Source organism: Arvicanthis niloticus, chromosome 21 (assembly GCF_011762505.2).
Source record: "Arvicanthis niloticus isolate mArvNil1 chromosome 21, mArvNil1.pat.X, whole genome shotgun sequence".
NCBI lineage: Eukaryota > Metazoa > Chordata > Mammalia > Rodentia > Muridae > Arvicanthis > Arvicanthis niloticus.
Window position 1 is genome coordinate 25840113 of NC_047678.1, and position 19369 is coordinate 25859481.

At 43.3% G+C, this 19369-nt stretch overlaps 1 protein-coding gene across 1 annotated transcript in view; it reads left to right on the plus strand.

The window, feature by feature from the left end:
* Positions 1-3664: 3664 nt before the first annotated feature.
* Positions 3665-19369, plus strand: part of Pik3r4 (phosphoinositide-3-kinase regulatory subunit 4) — a 49336-nt gene continuing 33631 nt past the window's right edge. The window contains exons 1-6 of the mRNA XM_034484109.1: positions 3665-4083; positions 4924-5709; positions 9390-9523; positions 11768-12350; positions 15282-15416; positions 16809-17030. Of these exons, the coding sequence (XP_034340000.1) occupies positions 4977-5709; positions 9390-9523; positions 11768-12350; positions 15282-15416; positions 16809-17030 (1807 nt within the window). The 5' untranslated portion in view covers positions 3665-4083; positions 4924-4976. The remainder of the gene's footprint in view (positions 4084-4923; positions 5710-9389; positions 9524-11767; positions 12351-15281; positions 15417-16808; positions 17031-19369) is intronic.

Below are 19369 nucleotides of genomic sequence, written 5' to 3' on the forward strand. Positions count from 1 at the left end.
CAGTGAAGCATTCAGACACCCCTGTGTTTCTTTGTATGGTCCCTTGGAAGTCAAGGATGTTTAGCAGCTTGACAAGACAATTGGTCTTAGACATTAATTTTGTGTACCCTGTATGGCTTGCAAGCATCATTGTATCCTGGCAACTACAACAGTATTGATCCTGACAATTGCCGCTGTATTCTGTTTCTGATAAGGCTATAAAAAGTCTGATTGCTCTCAATAAAATTGCCACAGAGCTTTAGTGTTGCTGTGGACCCTGGTTTCATTCCTTTTGTGACCTTGGCCCATCGGGAAGGTACCAAAGATGACCTAACAACGTCCAGATTCATAGTGTGAGAAACCTAGACAACAATAGTGCTATCTACTGAGATAAAGAAGAGTGAAAGAAATATTGGCAGGCATGCTTTAAAAAAATTTTTAGCTTTGGATTAAAATCTCTTGTGTTTCTTGACTACATAAAGAACTTTTCATTTTCTCTTTCTTTTCTTTTCCTTTCTTTCTTTTCTTTTCCTTTCTTTCTTTTCTTTTCCTTTCTTTCTTTCTTTCTTTTTTGAGACAGGGCATCATGTATGTAGTCCAGGTCACAGCTTGACTGGAACTTCTGATTCTAGCACATCTGCCACTGAGTGCTGAGGTTACAGTCAAAGGCCAATATGCCTGATCACATATGAAGAACAGTCACAAGCCACCATGCCTAGTTCCATATAAAGGAACTCTTTTTTTTAATTAGATATTTTATTTATACTTCAGATGGCATCCCCTATCCCCATTCCCCCTCACCCCCCTTAGGAAACCCCTATGCCATGCCCCCTTTTCCATAAAGGAACTCTTAACACTTAAAATATCTGGGGCTGGAGAGATGACTCAGTGTTGTTGTTGGTGTTTGGTTTTGATTTTTTGAAACAGGGTTTTCTCTGTGTAGCCCAGGTTGGCCAGGAGTTTGCTCTGTAGACCAGGCTGGCCTTAAAACTCACAGAGATCCACTTGCCTCTGCCTCCCAAGTGCTGGGATTAAAGGCCTGAACCACTATGCACATCTGACTCCGGGGTTTATAGTACTTGTTCCTGCAGAGGACCTGAGTTTGAGTCCCAGCACCCATGTAGCAGCTCACACTCATCTCTAACATGTAATTCCAGTTCCAAGGAATCTGATGCCTTCTTCTGACCGACATAGGCACCAGCATGAAGGTGGTGCATACAAACACATGCAGCTAAAGCATCCATACATATAAACCTAAAAAAAGTGGGTTTTTTTTAAGTTTTAAAAGAAGAAAAATCAATTACATAAAAGGTTTTTATGACTTTATTCTGAGGTCCTAGGGGGTAGGACTTGAGGTCCCAGGCATGCAAGGCAATCAAACATGAAGCTACAGTTAAGGCTTTGACAAAGGATTTAAATAGACATTTTCCCGGAGAAGATAAATGAATGGGCAACAGGTCCATGAGGAGATGCTCTCCGTCGTTAGTCCTTGGGGAACTGCCCATCAAACCAAAAGGAGAAGTCACTTTGTACCTACTAAGATGCTCTACCAATGGAAAATATGTGATGTCATTGCCAGAAAGGACACGAGGGATCAAGAGCCTCACACTGTGTGGTGGGGATGTAAGGCTGTGTGCACTTTGGAAAAGAATTTGGCAGTTTCTCAAAATGCTAAACTCGGGGCTCTGATAGTCGTATACGTTTCATCTCCTTGGCACTTGCATTTGAAACACATCACAATATAAAGACTTACACACAAAGGTTCCTAGAAGCATCATTATTCCCGAGAACCAAGAAGTAGACACCAATACCTATTGGCTGACAGACAGGATGACAAAATGTGTCACTTCCCCACAAGGGAATGCTTGGCAAAGAAGGGGAGTATGGAAAACCACAGCTACGATGACATTCAACGTTTGGCAAAAAACCAGACTACATGTTTTATTCTCTGTATATGAAATGTCCAGAATAGGCGAGGTCTTAAAGAAACAGAATGGAATGATTGCCTACTGCTGGGGTGGAGGGAGGGGAGGAGGGAGGGAAAGAGGGAGGGAAGGGGGGAGGGGAGGAGGGAAGGAAAGAGGGAGGGAAGGGGGAGGGGAGGAGGGAGGGGTGGAGGGAGGGAAAAAGGGAGGGAAGAAGGGAGGGGAGAAGGAAAGGGAGGAGGAAGGGAAGGAGGGAGGGAAGAAGGGAGGGAAGGAGGGAGAGATGATGAGGAATTACTCATAGCTTCAGGCTTTTCTTTTTGGTGAAACAGATTATAGCAATTATAGTTCTGTAAAATATATTAAAAACAACTGCTTTCTCCCTCTCCCCTTTGGTGCCGGAGAGGCAATTCCTATAAAAGAAAGTATTTAACCAGGGGCTTGCTTACGGTTTCAGAGAGTTAGTCAATGATCATCTTGGCAGGGATCATAGCAGCTGGTAGGTAGAGGGAGCTGAGAGCTACATCCTGGTCAGCAGGAAGCAGGAAGAGAGAAACCTTGGGCCTGGCACAGGCTTTTGAAACCTCAAAGCCTATTTCCAGTGACACACCTCCTCCAACAAGACCACATCTCCCAATCTTCTAAATAGTCCACCAACTAGGGACTAGACATTCAAATATACGAGCCTTTGGGAACCATTGTCATTCAAACCAGCACAACAGCAAAAGAAAGTTAGAACACAGCTCCAGCAAAAACCCATCCTTCTTTACTGTGATGCACAGAGGTAATTCTAGCACCCAGGAGGTTGGGGCAGGAGGACATCCGTTTCAGGCAAGTCTGAAATATAGAATGAGACCTTGCTTTTAAAAACAAAATAAATAAAAAATTAAAACCAGTCAATCTTGACACTTTGAAAAAAAATGTTTTTAACTTGATTTTTTGGGGACAATCTTATACATGTATAATGTGATTATTGTAATCTCCCACCTCTAATTAGCCAATACTTTCAAATATGTCCTGTTTTTTCAAGACCCACTGAGTTTAGGCAGTGAGTTTAGGCTGCCCGTTGGAGCCTGGTGGGCACTCAGAAGGGATTCAATTGAAGAAAGTGTTTCTCTCCTAGAATACATTAGAAGCCAAGACTTTAGCTGGGAGAGGTAGAGTGCACATTCTTCCCCAACCAATTGACTTAAAGTGCCAGGTGTTGTAGGTTCACTGCAAGCAGTTACTCCTGCTACGAGGTCATGACTGCTTTGGCTCTGCCACACCCAGATAACTTGTGTGTATACACACAAAACATACATACATACATACATACATACATACATACATAAATACATACATACATGGGGGGAGAGGATCTCTCTTTATAGACAGGCTAGACTCCAACAGAGATCCAACTGCCTCTGTCTTCTGAGGAAATGAGATTAAAGGTTCGTGGGCTGGAGAGATGGCTCAGTCGTTAAAGGCTAGGCTCACAACCAAAAATATAAGAGATTAAACGTTTGTGTCACCCCAGTTGTGCATTTTTTAAGCTGACAAACTTATGACACATAAATTCTCACTCAATAAAGTTGAAATCCGACTTAGTTGGGGAACTAGCTTTTCTAAGTACGTGGGTAAGTTTTCTTAGAGCCAGTGGCCCCAAAGGTTAGTGAAGAAAAGCACTTTTTGCTTGGGACAGCGAGGCCACGCCTCCTTCCCTTGTTACCTAGCAACCGGTAAGCTGAACGCTTCCTCAAGCCTCCCTTCGTCACTTCCGTTCTCAACGGGAAGTGAGGTCAACCCGGAGGCTTTCCCGGGAGTTCAGCGTTCGCTGCAGGTGAAGTAGTCTTCCTGGACGGGCACTGGCACCGTCCCTGTCCAGGGCTGATGCAAAGGCCCGAGGATCCGGGGACTCGAACACTCGCGGGCCCAGGGCGGCAGGGGAGGAGCCGGCAGCGAGGCTGCTGGGTGTCCGGAGTCCCGAGTGTGCTTGCTCTCCCAGTTGTTCACCCCCAGCTTTAGATATCGGACACGTCTGCGCTTCTCCCCCAACTACCCAGGTCCTGTGTCTGAAAGAAGACCCCTCACAGAAAACATTCTCCTGGCCGACTTCCGTTCACGCCCAAGCCCCTCAGAGTTCTGCCAAGACCTCCCTGGGATCTTCCAGCGACTTTTGAGTTGGCAGAGGCCTGGGGTAAATGTTTCCCTGAGTGCTAAACTGTGGGGTAGGAAGATAGTTCCTGTAAAATAAGGGGTCAGGTAACTTGGGGCAGTGTGCATTTTGGCTTACTTTTCTTGAATGTCTCTGACTGGGTTTCTTGTTGCAAACTAGAGGAGTTTGCCTTGGTTCAGGAGAGAGACATCACTGCAAGGAGGCTGGCAGGGCCCAGCTGATGCCAATTTATAGATCTATCTGACACTCCCAGGACTTAAATGACCCGTTTGTATCTTGTGATTCTTTCTTTTAAGCGTTTAATGCGTTTCTTACCTGCAAGTAAACTGTAGTTTTCTCGGACAAGGACTGAGTCATACAGTACTTTAGCGACTTTCATAGATAGTATCAAACAGTACTGAACAGGGTAAAGGTGCAGCTAAACTTTAAAATCTGAATATTAGTGAATACATGTTTTCACATTTTAGCTTAATGTTGAAGGGATCACGTTGGGCATGGCAGGATCCCAGCACTTGGGAGGTGGCAGCTAAAGAATCTGGAGTTCAAACTCACCCTCAGCTACATAGAGAGTTCCATTCCAAGCCAAAAATAAAATAAAATAAAGCATTGCAGGCATGTATATATCTAAACATAATTTAGCTGCTGAAAAGGATGGCATAAAGTGCCACCATCTTTTTAGATAAAAGTAATAAAAATCTATTTAGATAAATTTTTCTGAATTTGAGACTGCTCTGGGACACACTTAGTAGATAATGGTGCAACTGTCTTTTAGGAAAGGACCAAATAATGGTGATTTCACTGTTTCTTTGTTTCTTTCCATTTTTTTTTTTTTTTTTTTAAACTCTCTCTCCCTCTCCCCAGCCTTTTAAACAGGTATTGTGTGTTAACCTGCTGACCCAGAGGTGCTGGTCATTATGGGAAATCAACTCGCTGGCATTGCTCCTTCCCAGATCCTGTCTGTAGAGAGTTATTTCTCAGACATTCATGACTTTGAATACGATAAGAGCCTGGGAAGCACTCGGTTTTTTAAAGTTGCCCGAGCGAAGCACCGGGAAGGCCTTGTGGTCGTGAAGGTCTTTGCAATTCAGGATCCCACATTGCCCTTAACTAGTTATAAACAGGAGCTGGAGGAACTAAAAATCAGGCTCCATTCTGCACAGAACTGCCTACCTTTCCAGAAAGCAGCAGAAAAAGCATCAGAGAAAGCAGCCATGCTGTTCAGGCAGTATGTGAGAGACAACCTCTACGACCGCATCAGCACCCGCCCGTTCCTAAATAACATCGAGAAGCGCTGGATCGCCTTCCAGATCCTGACAGCTGTGGACCAAGCGCACAAATCTGGAGTCCGCCACGGTGACATCAAGACAGAGAATGTGATGGTCACCAGTTGGAACTGGGTTCTCCTAACTGACTTTGCCAGTTTTAAGCCCACCTATCTTCCAGAGGACAACCCAGCAGATTTCAACTATTTCTTTGACACCTCAAGAAGGAGGACTTGCTACATTGCCCCTGAACGTTTCGTGGATGGGGGTATGTTTGCCGCCGAGCTAGAGTACGTGAGAGACCCCTCAACTCCACTTGTAGACCTCAACAGCAATCAGAGAACACGGGGAGAGTTGAAGAGAGCCATGGACATCTTTTCAGCAGGTATGTGAGCCAGTCAGAGCAGCTAATTTGCTCATTCTTACTGCCAAACATATACGTAGCTTTTCATAAGTTGCCTGATTTTCAAAGACGCCTTGCTCTCTTAGACTGTTTCAGACAGATGCATGATTTCCTCATTGGACATGCTTGACTGATGAGAAAATGCAAAACATATACTTGGCAGTGCTGGTGGAGGATGCAGCATTCAGGTTGGAGAGAGAGGAAAAAGGATGCTTCACCTCGTGTTTGCCATGGTGATGGGAAGCATAAGATGCTGTAGAAGCACACAGTTAAATAGGCCTCTGTGGGAGGGATAGGTAGAGAGGCAGTGTCAGAAAAGGCCTCTGTTAAAGAGATGATATTCAAACTGAGGCCTACAGAGGGACTAGCATTGGTTGTCGTAGTTTGTTTCAGGCAGTGTGTGATGCTCCTACAAGGCCTCTTTTGAATATTGGTATTTATAGATGTGCATTTACTCAAAATGCCAGTTGAATCCCATGGAGGTTTTGTTTTGTGTATATTCATAGGGGTGTGTGTGTGTGTATGTGTATATATATGTGTGTATGTATGTATGTATGCATGCACAGCGAACAGCACCCAAAGAACCAACCTAGTGTTGTTTCTGGCCTCCACACTGGTAAGTTCCCTGTCCATTCTTAATTATCTTGAGGCAGGGTCTCTCACTGGGCAGAGAGCTTACCATGTAGACTTTGCTGGTCAGTGAACCCCAGAGATCACCCTAGCTCTGTCTTCAGCTCTGGAATTAGAAGAATGAACCATCCTACCCAGCTTTTTTATGTGTATTCTGGGGTTTTATTCAGGGCCTGGTTCTTGCAAAGCAAGTACTTTTCTGACTGAGAAGATCCCCTGGCGCATATAAGTTTTTTTTTTTTTTTTTTGGTTTTCTTTTCACAAGCAGTTTTAAACTGTTTTTGACACTTACCAGACCACGTCCTAAGTGTAGCTTTTTGAACCAGGTAACAGGATTGCAGAGTAGCACAGGGTAGTGCTTGCTTGGTCGGTGAGTCATTACATTTTCTGGGCAAACGTACATACATAGCTATCTGTCTAAGTTAGGGTTTCACTGCTGTGAACAGACACCATGACCCAGGCAACTCTTTTAAGGACAATATTTAATTGTGGCTGGCTCACAGGTTCACAGGTTCCGTCCATTATCATCAAGGCAGGAACATGGCAGCATCCAGGCAGTCATGATGCAGGCAGAGTTGAGAGCTGTACATCTTCATCTAAAGACTGCTAGCAGAATACTGACTTCCAGGCAGCTAGGATGAGGGTCTTAAAGCCCACACCCACAGTGACACACCTACTCCAGCAAGGCCACACCTACTCTAACAGAGTCACACCTTCCAGTAGTGCCAGTCCCTGGGCCACGCATATACAAACCATCACACTGTGCTATGGAATAGTCCTTTTCCCTTTGGCCCAGATAGCTCAGCTGGAGTCCTTCATGGCCTACTTGTGTATTTCTCCGAGTGGCTGAGGGGCATGCTTCTTGAAGCCCACTCCACAGATGCACATATGACGGTTGACAGTGGGCGTTGGGGTCACCACCCAGCTGATGGCAGAATGGCCTTTTCTTTTCCTGCCACTCGTCTTTGCAGGAACCATTCTGCTAGGCGCTGCCTCCCTGCGCCATATCACAGCCCTTGCTACATTGCCCTGGCTGATGTTTAGCTGTGCTTTTGCTTTGTCCTTCCATGTAGCTGGAGTCACAGGAGTGTACCACCACTCTCACTCTTCCCAGGCTCCCTTGCCCCATTTATTATTTAGGAGTCATCTTGCCTACTTTTCTATTGCTGAGATAAAACACCACGACCAAGTCGATTTTAAAAAGACAGTGTTTAATTTGGCCTTCAATTTCAGAGGGTCGAGTATGCATGCATATCTCTGTGTGTTGGTTTCTTACCTTCTGATGCTACCTGGATTCAGGCAGAGGTTTACCTAAGGATTTTAATTTTGATTACTTCCCAGAGGCCTCACCTCTGACACCCTTGTCAGATTAAGTTTTTCTATCATACCTCACAGTGGGGATCCAGTTCAACACAGGAAGCCTTGGAGTACACTGAAATTTTGTCTAAACCGTAGTGTTGAGAGTCATTTTGTGGCTTAGCCGAGGTCTTGTCTAGCTAGTGTGAATTCTGTAGGCTCTGAGACTGTGTGTTCTGCTGTCGTAGGTAGGACGTCATACGGATGCTTATTAGATCTGCTGGTTTACAGTGTTACTTAGAATTCCTATTTCTTGCTTATATATGATGGGTTAAATGCTTTATATTACATTTATATTATTTATTTTAACATAATCCTTTATTTATACACACACACACACACACACACACACACACACACACACACTCACACTCACACACACTCAGTGGAAGAGAGCTGGTGAGGGAGTGTTTGGAGGTCAGAGGACAGCTTGTGGGAATGGGTTCTCCTTCCAGCATGTGGGACTTGGAGATTGAACTTAGGTCATCAGACTTGATGGTAAGTGCCTTTCCTCTCTGACATACCTTATTGGCCTCAGCACTTGATTTTTGTCTTTTCCTTAGAAATAGCTGTTGTTTGAAGTCCTTTATTTTACATTCTAGTGAGGTCAGAGATAATTAACAGGCAGCGGAGGGTACATGGCCCGCCAGCTGGTACAGTGCAGAAAGTAGCAGTGAGAGGAAGGGATGAGGAGGGGCTGCAGTGCCTCTTGCAGTCTCCTTTTGTTTTGTTTTCTGAGACGGGGTCTCTATGTAGTCCTAGCTGTCTTGGAAACTCACTCTGTAGATCAGGCTGGCCTCGAACTCACAGAGATGCACCTGTCGATGCCTTCCAGCTAGATTAAGATTAGCTTAATCTGAGGTTAAGGATGTGTACTGCCCAGTGGCTCTCGCAGTTTTAAATAGGTATTAAGAAAGGACTTACTGCTGGTTGACAAAGGTCTAACTAACGTTCACTAGTACTTAGGGTGAGTATTCTAGGTAGAGGGCCCATCAAGTAGAAAGGCTGTAAAGTGATTATTTAAGGGTCTCTATATAAGACTTGGTAAGTGTGTGTCAGATAGTGACTCAGTACAATTGCTTTGTACAAAAAAAAAAATTTATTTTGTGCTTTTGGGAATGTAGGTACTTAAAAACATTCTTGATTGAAGATTATGTTTGTCCAAAACAGTTGAATTATTTCCCCCTTTTTCCTCTAGTTTACTCCCACATTTTTTAGTGCTTGGTATATGTTTGTAATATTTAACATTACAAATGAAATTTGTTCATTGGTTATGTTCTGTCTTCCTTTCTAGGAGGGGAGCTTGGCTGAGTCGGGATTTTACCTCTTTGTGTTAGTAGCGCCTGTTACGGACAGCACCTACTGTTTAGTGATGGACAGATGGCTAGCTACTGGTTAGCAGTTCTTATGAATGTAATGCTGTAATTTGTACCAGAGGGTTTCTTATGGGTGTTAAGCTCCTTGTTTGTGTGTATGTGTTTTAAGAAAGAGAAAGGGAATTATTGACTTTGTGGTTCTCCCCTGCTGCTCAAGCACTTAGACCTCTACATTGAAGTACACGTTAAATTCAGTTTATTTGGGGTTTTGCGCTTTGAGTATTCTGATTTTTCTGAATTCTAATAAGCATTACACGATCTCTTCATTTCGTTCTAATGGAATTGTGTCTGATTTTCCAGGTTGCGTGATAGCTGAGCTTTTCACGGAAGGAGTGCCTTTGTTTGATCTCTCTCAGCTGTTGGCATATAGAAATGGACATTTTTTCCCTGAGCAAGTGCTAAATAAAATTGAAGATCGCAGTATCAGAGAATTGGTAACTATGCTACAAATATGTGCCATACAGTTTTAATTGACTGTGTCCTAGCTGGCCTGAACTCACTCTGTTAGCTCACTCAGGGCAGGCCTCCTGCGTCCGCCTTCTGAGTGCTGGGATGACACGCAAGACATCTGGTCCCTCCTCCACAACAAATTTGGGATAAAACCTATTCCCGATAAATATACTTTGATCCCTCATTAGAAAGAAATGCACTATTTTTCCCTCTTAGGCATAAAGCACACCTGACATTTTTTTTTTTTTTAAAAAAAGCAGAAACACAAATCTGGTATCTATTGTTCTGTGATAATCATAACTCTCCGCTTTGGGCAGACTTGGAAGTGGGCTGTGCCTGTGGGTGCATGGCTTTGGAGAGGCTGACCTAGAGAGAACTCGCTCATGAGGAATGAAGAAGACAGACATCTGCAGTGGAGAGAGGGAGTCATCAGCTTCAGCAGAGCACAGTAATGAGCCATTTTCTTGTCGAGGCAGATGTGGGCTGTTCTGGAAGTAAGCTGCACAGCCCCATGGTTATGGTAGCACGACATCTGATCAGATGTCTGTGTCCCCGTTCCAGCAAGTCTTTTAAAAGTGATAGTGACTCTGGGTCACGTAAAAGGTTGTGGTGTCTTTAGAGTACTCTGTAGTATTCTAAGTGGGGAAACACATAGTCTCTTTCATCTTGGCCATGGTAGCTACTACTAGGCCTGGTGGCGTAGGTCTGCAATCCCGGCTACTTAGGAGACTAAGGAAAGGGGACCTCAAATTCAAGGCCTGCCTGAGTCAAGGCCAGTTCAGTGAAATTAGCAAATCCCTATCTCAAAATAAGTAAAACCTTCCAGGTGCTGGGCTAGCTCAGGAGTCAGCCCTGGCCTGTAATATGTCTGGTGAATAAGGAAGGTTGAAGTAGGGAGAACGTGAGGTCCTGGCCAGCCTGGCCTACATAACAGACTGTCTGAAGAGCAGACTAAAAGGGCAACCTTGGAAACAAGATGCTGCAGAGGAAGCTGTGAAGTTGTGGTAAGGAGCACACCTGCCTCCTCAGAGCTGACACTTGCCTGTCACTTTAGCTGAGCAGCTCTGTGTCTTTGGACCTACATTTTCTTGACTGGAAAGTCAGTTTGTTTATTAATCTTTAAGGCATTCATGCAAATGTAAAAGTAATTCGTAGATCTTTTTTTATACAGTACACTTGATTCCTCTATGTTCAGTGCTAGTTTCTAGTTTAGAATCCAAAAAGAAAGTCAAACATGAAGATATATTTTTATGATATTTTATGTATTTGGCTAGTGGAAACATTGAACTGTTCTTTTTTTTTTTTTTAATGTATTGAAAGAATTTATGTCCTTATATCAGGTATATTACTTTTAGTGTTCACATTTTCTCACGATTTTAAGTATTTTATTTGTTTAAGATTTTGTGTGTGTGTGTGTGTGTGTGTGTGTGTGTGTGTATACACACATGTATGTGAGTGCAGAGGCCAGAGGTATTAGAGCTCCTGGAGTTATAAGGGGTTGTGAGCCACTTGATGTGGGTGCTGGGAGCTGAGCAAGTTCTCTTTGGGTGCTGAGTCTCTCCACCCTACTATTTTATATCATAGAAGTGCTAGAATCTAACACGGGACCTCACACATCTCTGCCAGCTCTCTATCCTTGAGTTACATTATCAGACCTTTGATTCTCCTCTCAACTAAACAACACTTAAACCATGTGCTAATCCTTTGGATTTAAGGGAGTGCACTTAAAACCAGAACTCTTAATTGGGGCTCTGAAAATTATCTCAAGAGTTCTGCAATTTCCTCCAGACTCGTGTTATTTTGTGTGTGCAATTGTGTCTATTCATTTTTCTCTGAAGGTTTGTTGCTTTTTAATAACAAACAGGTATGACCTCTTACCTACCAGGATATCTGTGGAATTCATGTGTAACATCCCTTACCTTCTAGGATGAATGACATAATTAGTTTGTAGTTCTAAAAAAGGTCAGACAAGGAGAATAATTAGAATTTCCTCAGAAATCCTTTAGATCTCATGTAATCGCTCTTGTAACTTTCATCTGGCTTGATTTGGTGTGTGCCTGTGTGCTGTGCATATAGACAACATTGTATCCAGTTCAACTGGTCTTCAACTTGTTATTAGCCCAGAAGGTGGCCTTGCCCTTGCCTAGGGGTGCAGGCTTCAGGTATGAGCCACCCTGTCTGGCTTGCATTTCATGTTCTTAAGTGGATCCTTTTCTCCTTTCATGTAGGTGACCCAGATGATCCATCGTGAGCCAGAAAAGCGTTTGGAAGCTGAGGACTACCTGAAGCAGCAGCGCGGAAATGCTTTCCCTGAGATATTTTATACTTTCCTTCAGCCTTACATGGCTCAGTTCGCCAAGGAAACCTTTCTCTCTGCAGATGAGCGGATTTTGGTTATTCGTAAAGATTTGGGCAACATAATTCACAACCTCTGTGGACATGATTTGCCAGAAAAAGCGGAAGGGGAGTCAAAGGCGAGTGGACTGGTTGTCCTGGTGTCTGTGATTACATCCTGTCTGCAGACATTGAAGTCCTGTGACTCCAAACTGGCCGCCTTGGAGCTCCTTCTACATCTGGCCCCAAGGCTGAGTGTGGAGATCCTTCTGGATCGCATCACTCCCTACCTGTTGCATTTCAGCAATGACTCTGTCCCGAGAGTGCGGGCTGAAGCTCTGAGGACACTCACCAAAGTCCTTGCCCTTGTCCAAGAGGTTCCTCGCAACGATGTCAATATCTATCCAGAGTACATTCTCCCTGGCATAGCCCACCTGGCCCAGGACGATGCTACCATCGTCAGACTGGCCTATGCTGGTAAGAGCTGTTTGTCTAGTTAAAGTCTGCACTTGTTTCTCAAGTACTGACCTCCATACCTTTTGGCTTCCTGATTTCTTTGGCAATTGAGTGTGTGAACTTGGCTTTTGAATTATGAATACATGTGTGTATATATTAATGTTGGTAGCTAATCTATTCTGGGGGCTCAACTTTTGTATATTCTTTTGCATTTAAAATGATTAGAATTATCAGGTGAGGAGGTGTACATTGTGGATTCTAGCAGTGTGACTGGAGTAGTTTATTTAGCTGGCAGAAGACTAATGTTTACAAGAACCTGCTCCTGCCCTAGAGTTGTAGCCTTTTCAGAGTTTCCCTGAGCACCACTTTTATTTCAGGGCAGAACATTCTGTTACAATTGAAAAAAGACCGTGCATTGACCGAAACTCTGAGTTAGGTCCCATTCCCCTTACTTTAGCGCTCAGGATTCTTGGCATCTTGATGAGTCGGGTGTGCCATAACACCTACTTTTTCTACTTAGAATTTTCTCCCACAGAGCCTAGCAGTAAAGATTCTTGTTTTTAGCTCCTTGAACTAATTCTGAATGCTTACTTCACCATGGGAAATATCACTGAGACATTTACATAATCCATAATTTATATCTATGATTTAATGGAAAACGGACTGTGTGTTTGGAAGTCTGTACATAATGTATAGCACACATGTGGTGATGGCGTTGCCGTGGTTTTTAAAGCGACTTGCTTACTAGCTTGTTTCTTACTTGCCTGTCATTAATAGAATACATGAAAACTGGTCTTAGGATGCTAATTTTATGTCTAGGCACAACCCCAAAGGCTTGGAGGTTGTTGGGTGGTTTCTTACCATAAATGTATATTGTTCCTGGTCTTTCTCATTTGTGTATTGTGGGGGCATAAAGTGAGGCCTAGAAATTCAGGATCTCTTTAAGACACGTGATTTTATTATTTGTAACAACCTATTTCTTTCATTTATTTTTTTGTTTATTTATTTATTCACTTTATATCCCAATTTTTGCCCCCTCTCCCTATCCCCTCTTCATACAGTCCCTCCCCCTAACCCCCCCTTCCCCATCCCCTTTTCTCTGAGAGGGTGGAGGTCCTCCCTGGGTATCCCCACACCCTGGTATATCAAGTCTTTGCAGGGCTAGGTGCATCCTCTCCCACTGAGGCCAGATACGGCAGCCTAGTTCAGGGGAAGTATTCCACAGACAGACAACAGCTTTTGAGATAGCCCCTGCTTTAGTAATTCGGGGCCCATATGAAGAGAGAGCTGCACATCAGCTACATATGTGTTGGGGTTGGGGAGCTAGGTCCAGCCTGGGTATGCCCTGTGGTTGGTGATTCAGTCTCTGAGAGCCCCCAAGAGTCCAGGGTAGTTGACTCTTTTGGTCTTCCTGTGGAGTTCCTATCCCTTCTGGAGTCCTCAGTCCTTCTCCCAACTCTTCCATAGAGGTCCCCAACTCCATCCCTTCCATACACTGAATGTTTGGCTGTGGGTCTCTGCATCTGTTTCAGGCAGCTGCTGGGTGGAGCCTCTCAGAGGACAGTTACGCTAGGCTCCTGTCTGCAAGTATAACAGAGTGCCATTAATACTGTTGGGACTGGTGCTTGCCCATGGGATGGAAGTATAACAGAGTGCCATTAATACTGTTGGGACTGGTGCTTGCCCATGGGATGGAAGTATAACAGAGTGCCATTAATACCGTTGAGGACTGGTGCTTGCCCATGGGATGGAAGTATAACAGAGTGCCATTAATGCCATTGAGGACTGGTGCTTGCCCATGGGATGGAAGTATAACAGAGTGCCATTAATGCCATTGAGGACTGGTGCTTGCCCATGGGATGGAAGTATAACAGAGTGCCATTAATACTGTTGGGACTGGTGCTTGCCCATGGGATGGGTCTCAAGTTGAGCCAGTTATTGGCTGCCCATTCCTTCTGTCTGCCCATCCCCGTCCCTCTATTTCTTATAGGCAGGACAGATTGTGGGTTGAAAGTTTTGTGGATGGTTTGGTGTCCCTGTTGCTCCACTGGGGGTCCTGCCTGACTACAGGAGGTGGCCTCTTCAGGTTCCATATCCGCATTGCTGTGAGTCTCAGCTCAGGTCACCCCTACAGATCTAGGAGTAAATACAAACAGAAGAATGGCAGTTAGAAGAACAGATCGATGACAGCACGTGTGACAGTAGAGGTCAGAATGAGAACTGTGGGTAGTGAAGAGTGTTGGTCAGGCTCGTAGGTCGTCAGAGAAAAGACAGTACACAGTGCGGCCAGCACTCTCACGCTTTGGCCATGGGAACTTCAGGCTGTTGTGTGAACAGCGGTCAGACGCTGGCTGATTCAGTTTAGTGATGGCTTTTAAGATAGTCAGATTCCTAACTTTTCTGAAGAATCCAAGATTCAGGCTGTGAGCACAGTAAGCTGGTAAGTGTCAGGCTTGAGGAATGATTTGGTCTGCCTGACTCCAGGCCCTGGTGACATTACTTTGGTACTAATGTTTCTGTGTTAGTGTAATAACTTTCTAACTGGCAGGTTACCTTTAAAGGCTAGCTCTGGAGTTAAGTGCTTTCTGCTCATTAGAAATACTTTATTTTATTTTAGACAGTTTCGGCAAATGCAGAGTTTTTTTTTTTTTATCAACATAGATTATGAGATCATTATAGAAACTCTGATTAAAGGCTAACTTTCAAAATCCTGCTTTTCCTCTAGGATTTATGATTAATATTTAGATGTATAGAGACTTAGGGATTCTGGGTCTAATGGTGACCTGTAGTTACCAGCATTCTGGAGGTAGAAGCAGGAGGATCTCCAGTTTGAGGCCACTTGGATGCACAAGAACCCTGTCTCAAAAAAGTTAAAAGTCTTTGGGAGGAAAAGTTATAAGCACCATGAAAATTTGAGGTCATGATTATGACTTTTCTTTTGGTATCTTATAGAAAACATAGCTCTATTGGCTGAGACGGCTCTGCGATTCCTGGAACTAGTGCAGCTAAAAACTCTCAACATGGAGAACGAGCCGGATAGTGAAGAGGTAGATGAAGCCACGCGCCCTAACGGAGACTATGACACAGGTTGTGTTATTTCCCCTCTTACAATCCCCATCATTTACACCGAATCGCTCGCTAATGGTAACTTGTAAAAGCTGTCATTTGTGACTCTCTTTTAAAGTGAAGGAGCAGTGGGTATTAGGATGGGAAGGGCCCCTGGCACATTATCCTGTCTGTCCTCACACACTGTTAACTGAAATGATCCACTTGTCCTTGACTCCACACTCGCTGCCGCTGGAGTTGGGTGAGCAGGAAAGCTGGCCGAATTGGGCGGTGCTTACTAAATAATGCAATCACCATCGCTGAAGAACCTAAGCCTTTGCATCTTGCATGAGTAATGTTGAGTATCCTTGTTCATTTAGTAACTAGTATCTCTGGTTTACATATTAAAGTTCCTCATTTATAAAGAAACACCTGTGATGGTAACCTCACGGAGGCCGGGGCCTATGTTTCTCTGTATCTAAAACACACTTAACAGCTTCTTAGCTAAAGATTCAGAAGTAGAATTGAGTCCTCTCTGTGCTGGTTTAAGGTAGGATCTACTGGAGAAATGTAGTTTATACATTTTTTTGTGTGCTGTCCTGAGCAGAGGAGGATGGCCTTGCCCCTGTTCATTCAGCTGAGCAGTGGTTAAGTACATGCTCTACTCCAGGCAGCTAGGAGCAGTAGGGAAATGGCAAGAACCTAGACCAGTACTCTCAGACATGGGCTTTAGCAAGGGAAAGACAGACAACCTGGTGGATAAATAAGGATGAGTAGAGAGGAAGTCTGCGCAGACCATGTAGAGAACTTACGATATAGTCTATGGATGGATATATCTGTTTATCTATCTATCTATCTATCTATCTATCTATCTATCTATCTATCTACCTACCTACCTACCTACCTACCTATCCATCCATCCAACTAACTAACTTACCCTAAAACACTTTTTAAAAGTTACATGCTGAGCCAGTCTGGTTCTTCAATGGCCTTGTGAATGTTGATCTTTGGGGAGGTAATGAACTCTCCTTTCTGGTGCTTCCTCCTGCATTTCATCTTGAGATCATAAACAGAAAGCTGTTTTGTGAGATGGTAGCTGCTGTCACAGTGTTGACTATGGAGATGGTTTTCAGTGTCTCACCTGTAGACCTTTGAACAGTGGAATAGCTTAGCAAATACAGGGTTTGTGTGGAAGCTTCTGCGATCATTCTGTTACTCTACTAAGTAAGAAAGAAGACAGGTCTGGCTGTGGCTGGGTCATACCTGTAATTTCATCACTTGGGAGGCCAAATAGAATTATGAGTTCAAGGCTGAACAGCCAGTTCCAAGACAGCCTGAGATACATAGCAATACTGTGTCTCAACTCAAATACCAAAATTCAAAGTGCTTGGTGTGCATGTGTGGGTGAAGACTGATCCTTCTTTCTTGTTTTAGAGCTCCAGGCCTTACATGAGATGGTCCAGCAGAAGGTCGTCACTTTGTTAAGTGACCCTGAGAATATTGTGAAACAGACATTGATGGAGAATGGGATCACACGTTTGTGCGTCTTCTTCGGACGCCAGAAGGCCAACGACGTTCTACTGTCCCATATGATCACTTTCCTAAATGATAAGAACGACTGGCATCTGCGAGGTGCTTTCTTTGATAGCATAGTTGGTATGTCTGCCTTTCTTTTTAAAGTCATATTTTAGATTATAAATTGCCCTCTCAAGCCCTTCCATTGGTTTGGAAGATAGGTAATGGTATTATTAAGTTTTGTTTAATGAATGAATTCCTAGTACTTCTGTGTGTCTGTATGCTCCTTTACAGTATAACTGATTAAGGAGCAGCTTAATTAATCAGCGTTACAGGGGTAAGAAGAAGTAGCATGTGATTGTTCAGAATGGTAACTTGGAAAAGTGCATGAGATCGTGCAGAAGTGACTGAGGGAGTATCAGGTCTTCCAGAAGTGTGAGCCCAGTGGTGTAATGGGGCAGAAGCAGAAATTAGTCTGTTTAAGGCAGAGGTTGCAGTATATGGTTTACATGATGCCTTTCTGCTGGGCTAGGATAACAACCGATTGTTTGGTTTATATTTTCCATGTTTGTCAGTTTTCTACAGCAGACATTTATTTTTTGAGAATTTTTAATTAACTGTATTTGCTTATTTTTCTGTGGATGATGCACGTGTGCTGTGGTATGTTTGTGGAAGTTGGTCTTCTCTTTTCACCAAAAGGTCTCTGGCCTTGCTGGGGACTGTATATGATAGTACTTCCTATCTTGCTTTACATTAAAAAAAAAAAAAAGAAAACTAAGCATTTTCTAGCATTATTAACAGTTTTTGAAACCATAATTCAATAGATGTATATCATTTTATTCCACTAAATAATTTTACTACAATTCATTTGCTTTTTTAATTAAATATTTTGAATATTTAATTTTTGTGTTTGTGTTTGTTTTTGTATTTTAAGAAGGTCTTACTAACCAGCTCAGGCTGGTCTGGAATTCTAAATGTCCCTTGCTTTAACCTCCCAAGTACTGGGATTATTGTTAATTTTAATTTTGAATCGTTATGCAGGGAGCCTTACATATTTATTTAAGTAAACAGGATTATTAGGTATTTAAGTCTGGTCACGCACTTCCTAGTGGCAGGCTTTGTTCTGAGAAACAGCACTAGATGTTGGTCCTGTCATTCAGACGAGCAACCTCTATGCTTGTCATATTGCAGCTTACTGACCACCACATGGCTAATACACAGTTTACTTATTTCTTTCTTACTAGTTTCTGTAGCTAGAAGTAGAAGATTTACATAGAAAGTTTGAGTTCCGCTACAGAGAGAGACACTTTTATAGTTAGCTTTCTGTTTCTGTGAGAAAGAAAGACCATGACCGAAAGCAACTTGAGGAGAGATGGGTTTATTTCATCTTAACAGCTGACCGTCCATCACTGAGGGAAGTCAGAGCAGAACTTGAGGAGAACTTGAGGAGAGATGGGTTTATTTCATCTTAACAGCTGACTGTCCATCACTGAGTGAGGGAAGTCAGAGCAGAGCTTGAGGCAGGAAACTGCAGGAGGAACTGAAGCAGGGGCCATGGAGGGACGCTGCTTGCTGCCTTGCTCCAGTGAGCTCAGGTTGCTTTCTTACACAGCCCAGAGCCACCTGCTCAGGCGTGGCACTGCCCACACTGGGCTGGGCATTCCCACATCATCGTTAATCAAGAAAATGACCACACACTTGCCTACAGGCTCGTCTGATGGAGGCAGTTCATCTCTTAAACTTCCTTCTTCCCACATGACCCTATGTTTTGTCAATTTGACAAAGAAGTAATGAGCACAGACCATTTTGCATATATTTATATGTTTTCAGTTACTGAGTTAGAGAATATGAACACCACTTTCATGGGAAGCACTATAGTTACTGCCCAGTCAATAAAACATTCTTGCTATAAACAAAGAATACATGCATGGAGTTAAAATAGCTGGTGTATTTTTTGTTATTTTTGACTCCATCAACTTGAGGTGCTACACACCCCATGCACTCCCAGCCAGGAGTAGGCTTTCCTTAACCATTGCTTGTTAACCGGGTAAAGTAATGGATTTTCATGGATATCTTTTGATTGCTAGCCAAGCTATAAAACCTTTAACTGATGGTCACATGTTTGCATTTCTTACAATATCTTTTATGATTTTGGTTCTTTTTCATGCATGAAATTACATTAGGGCTTTGGAGCGTATAGACAAGGCAAGTCCTTTTCTCTGTTTTTTAGTTGATTTTTAAAAAATGTATTAAAAAAAAAAAAAGAATGCTATGTTCTGGTTTTTGAAGGACAATCTCACAGGGTAGTTCAGCCTCATTCCAAGTCTTGGGATGGTGTTCATGTGTGTGCCACCACACAGGGCACAGGATGCAGCCTTAGCTGACCGGCCGTCACAGCTGATGTCCCTGGTTAGTTTTACAGTGCTGACCACTTAGCACTGGTCAGTTCTTAGAAGTTTGCTTGAATATATTATTATTAT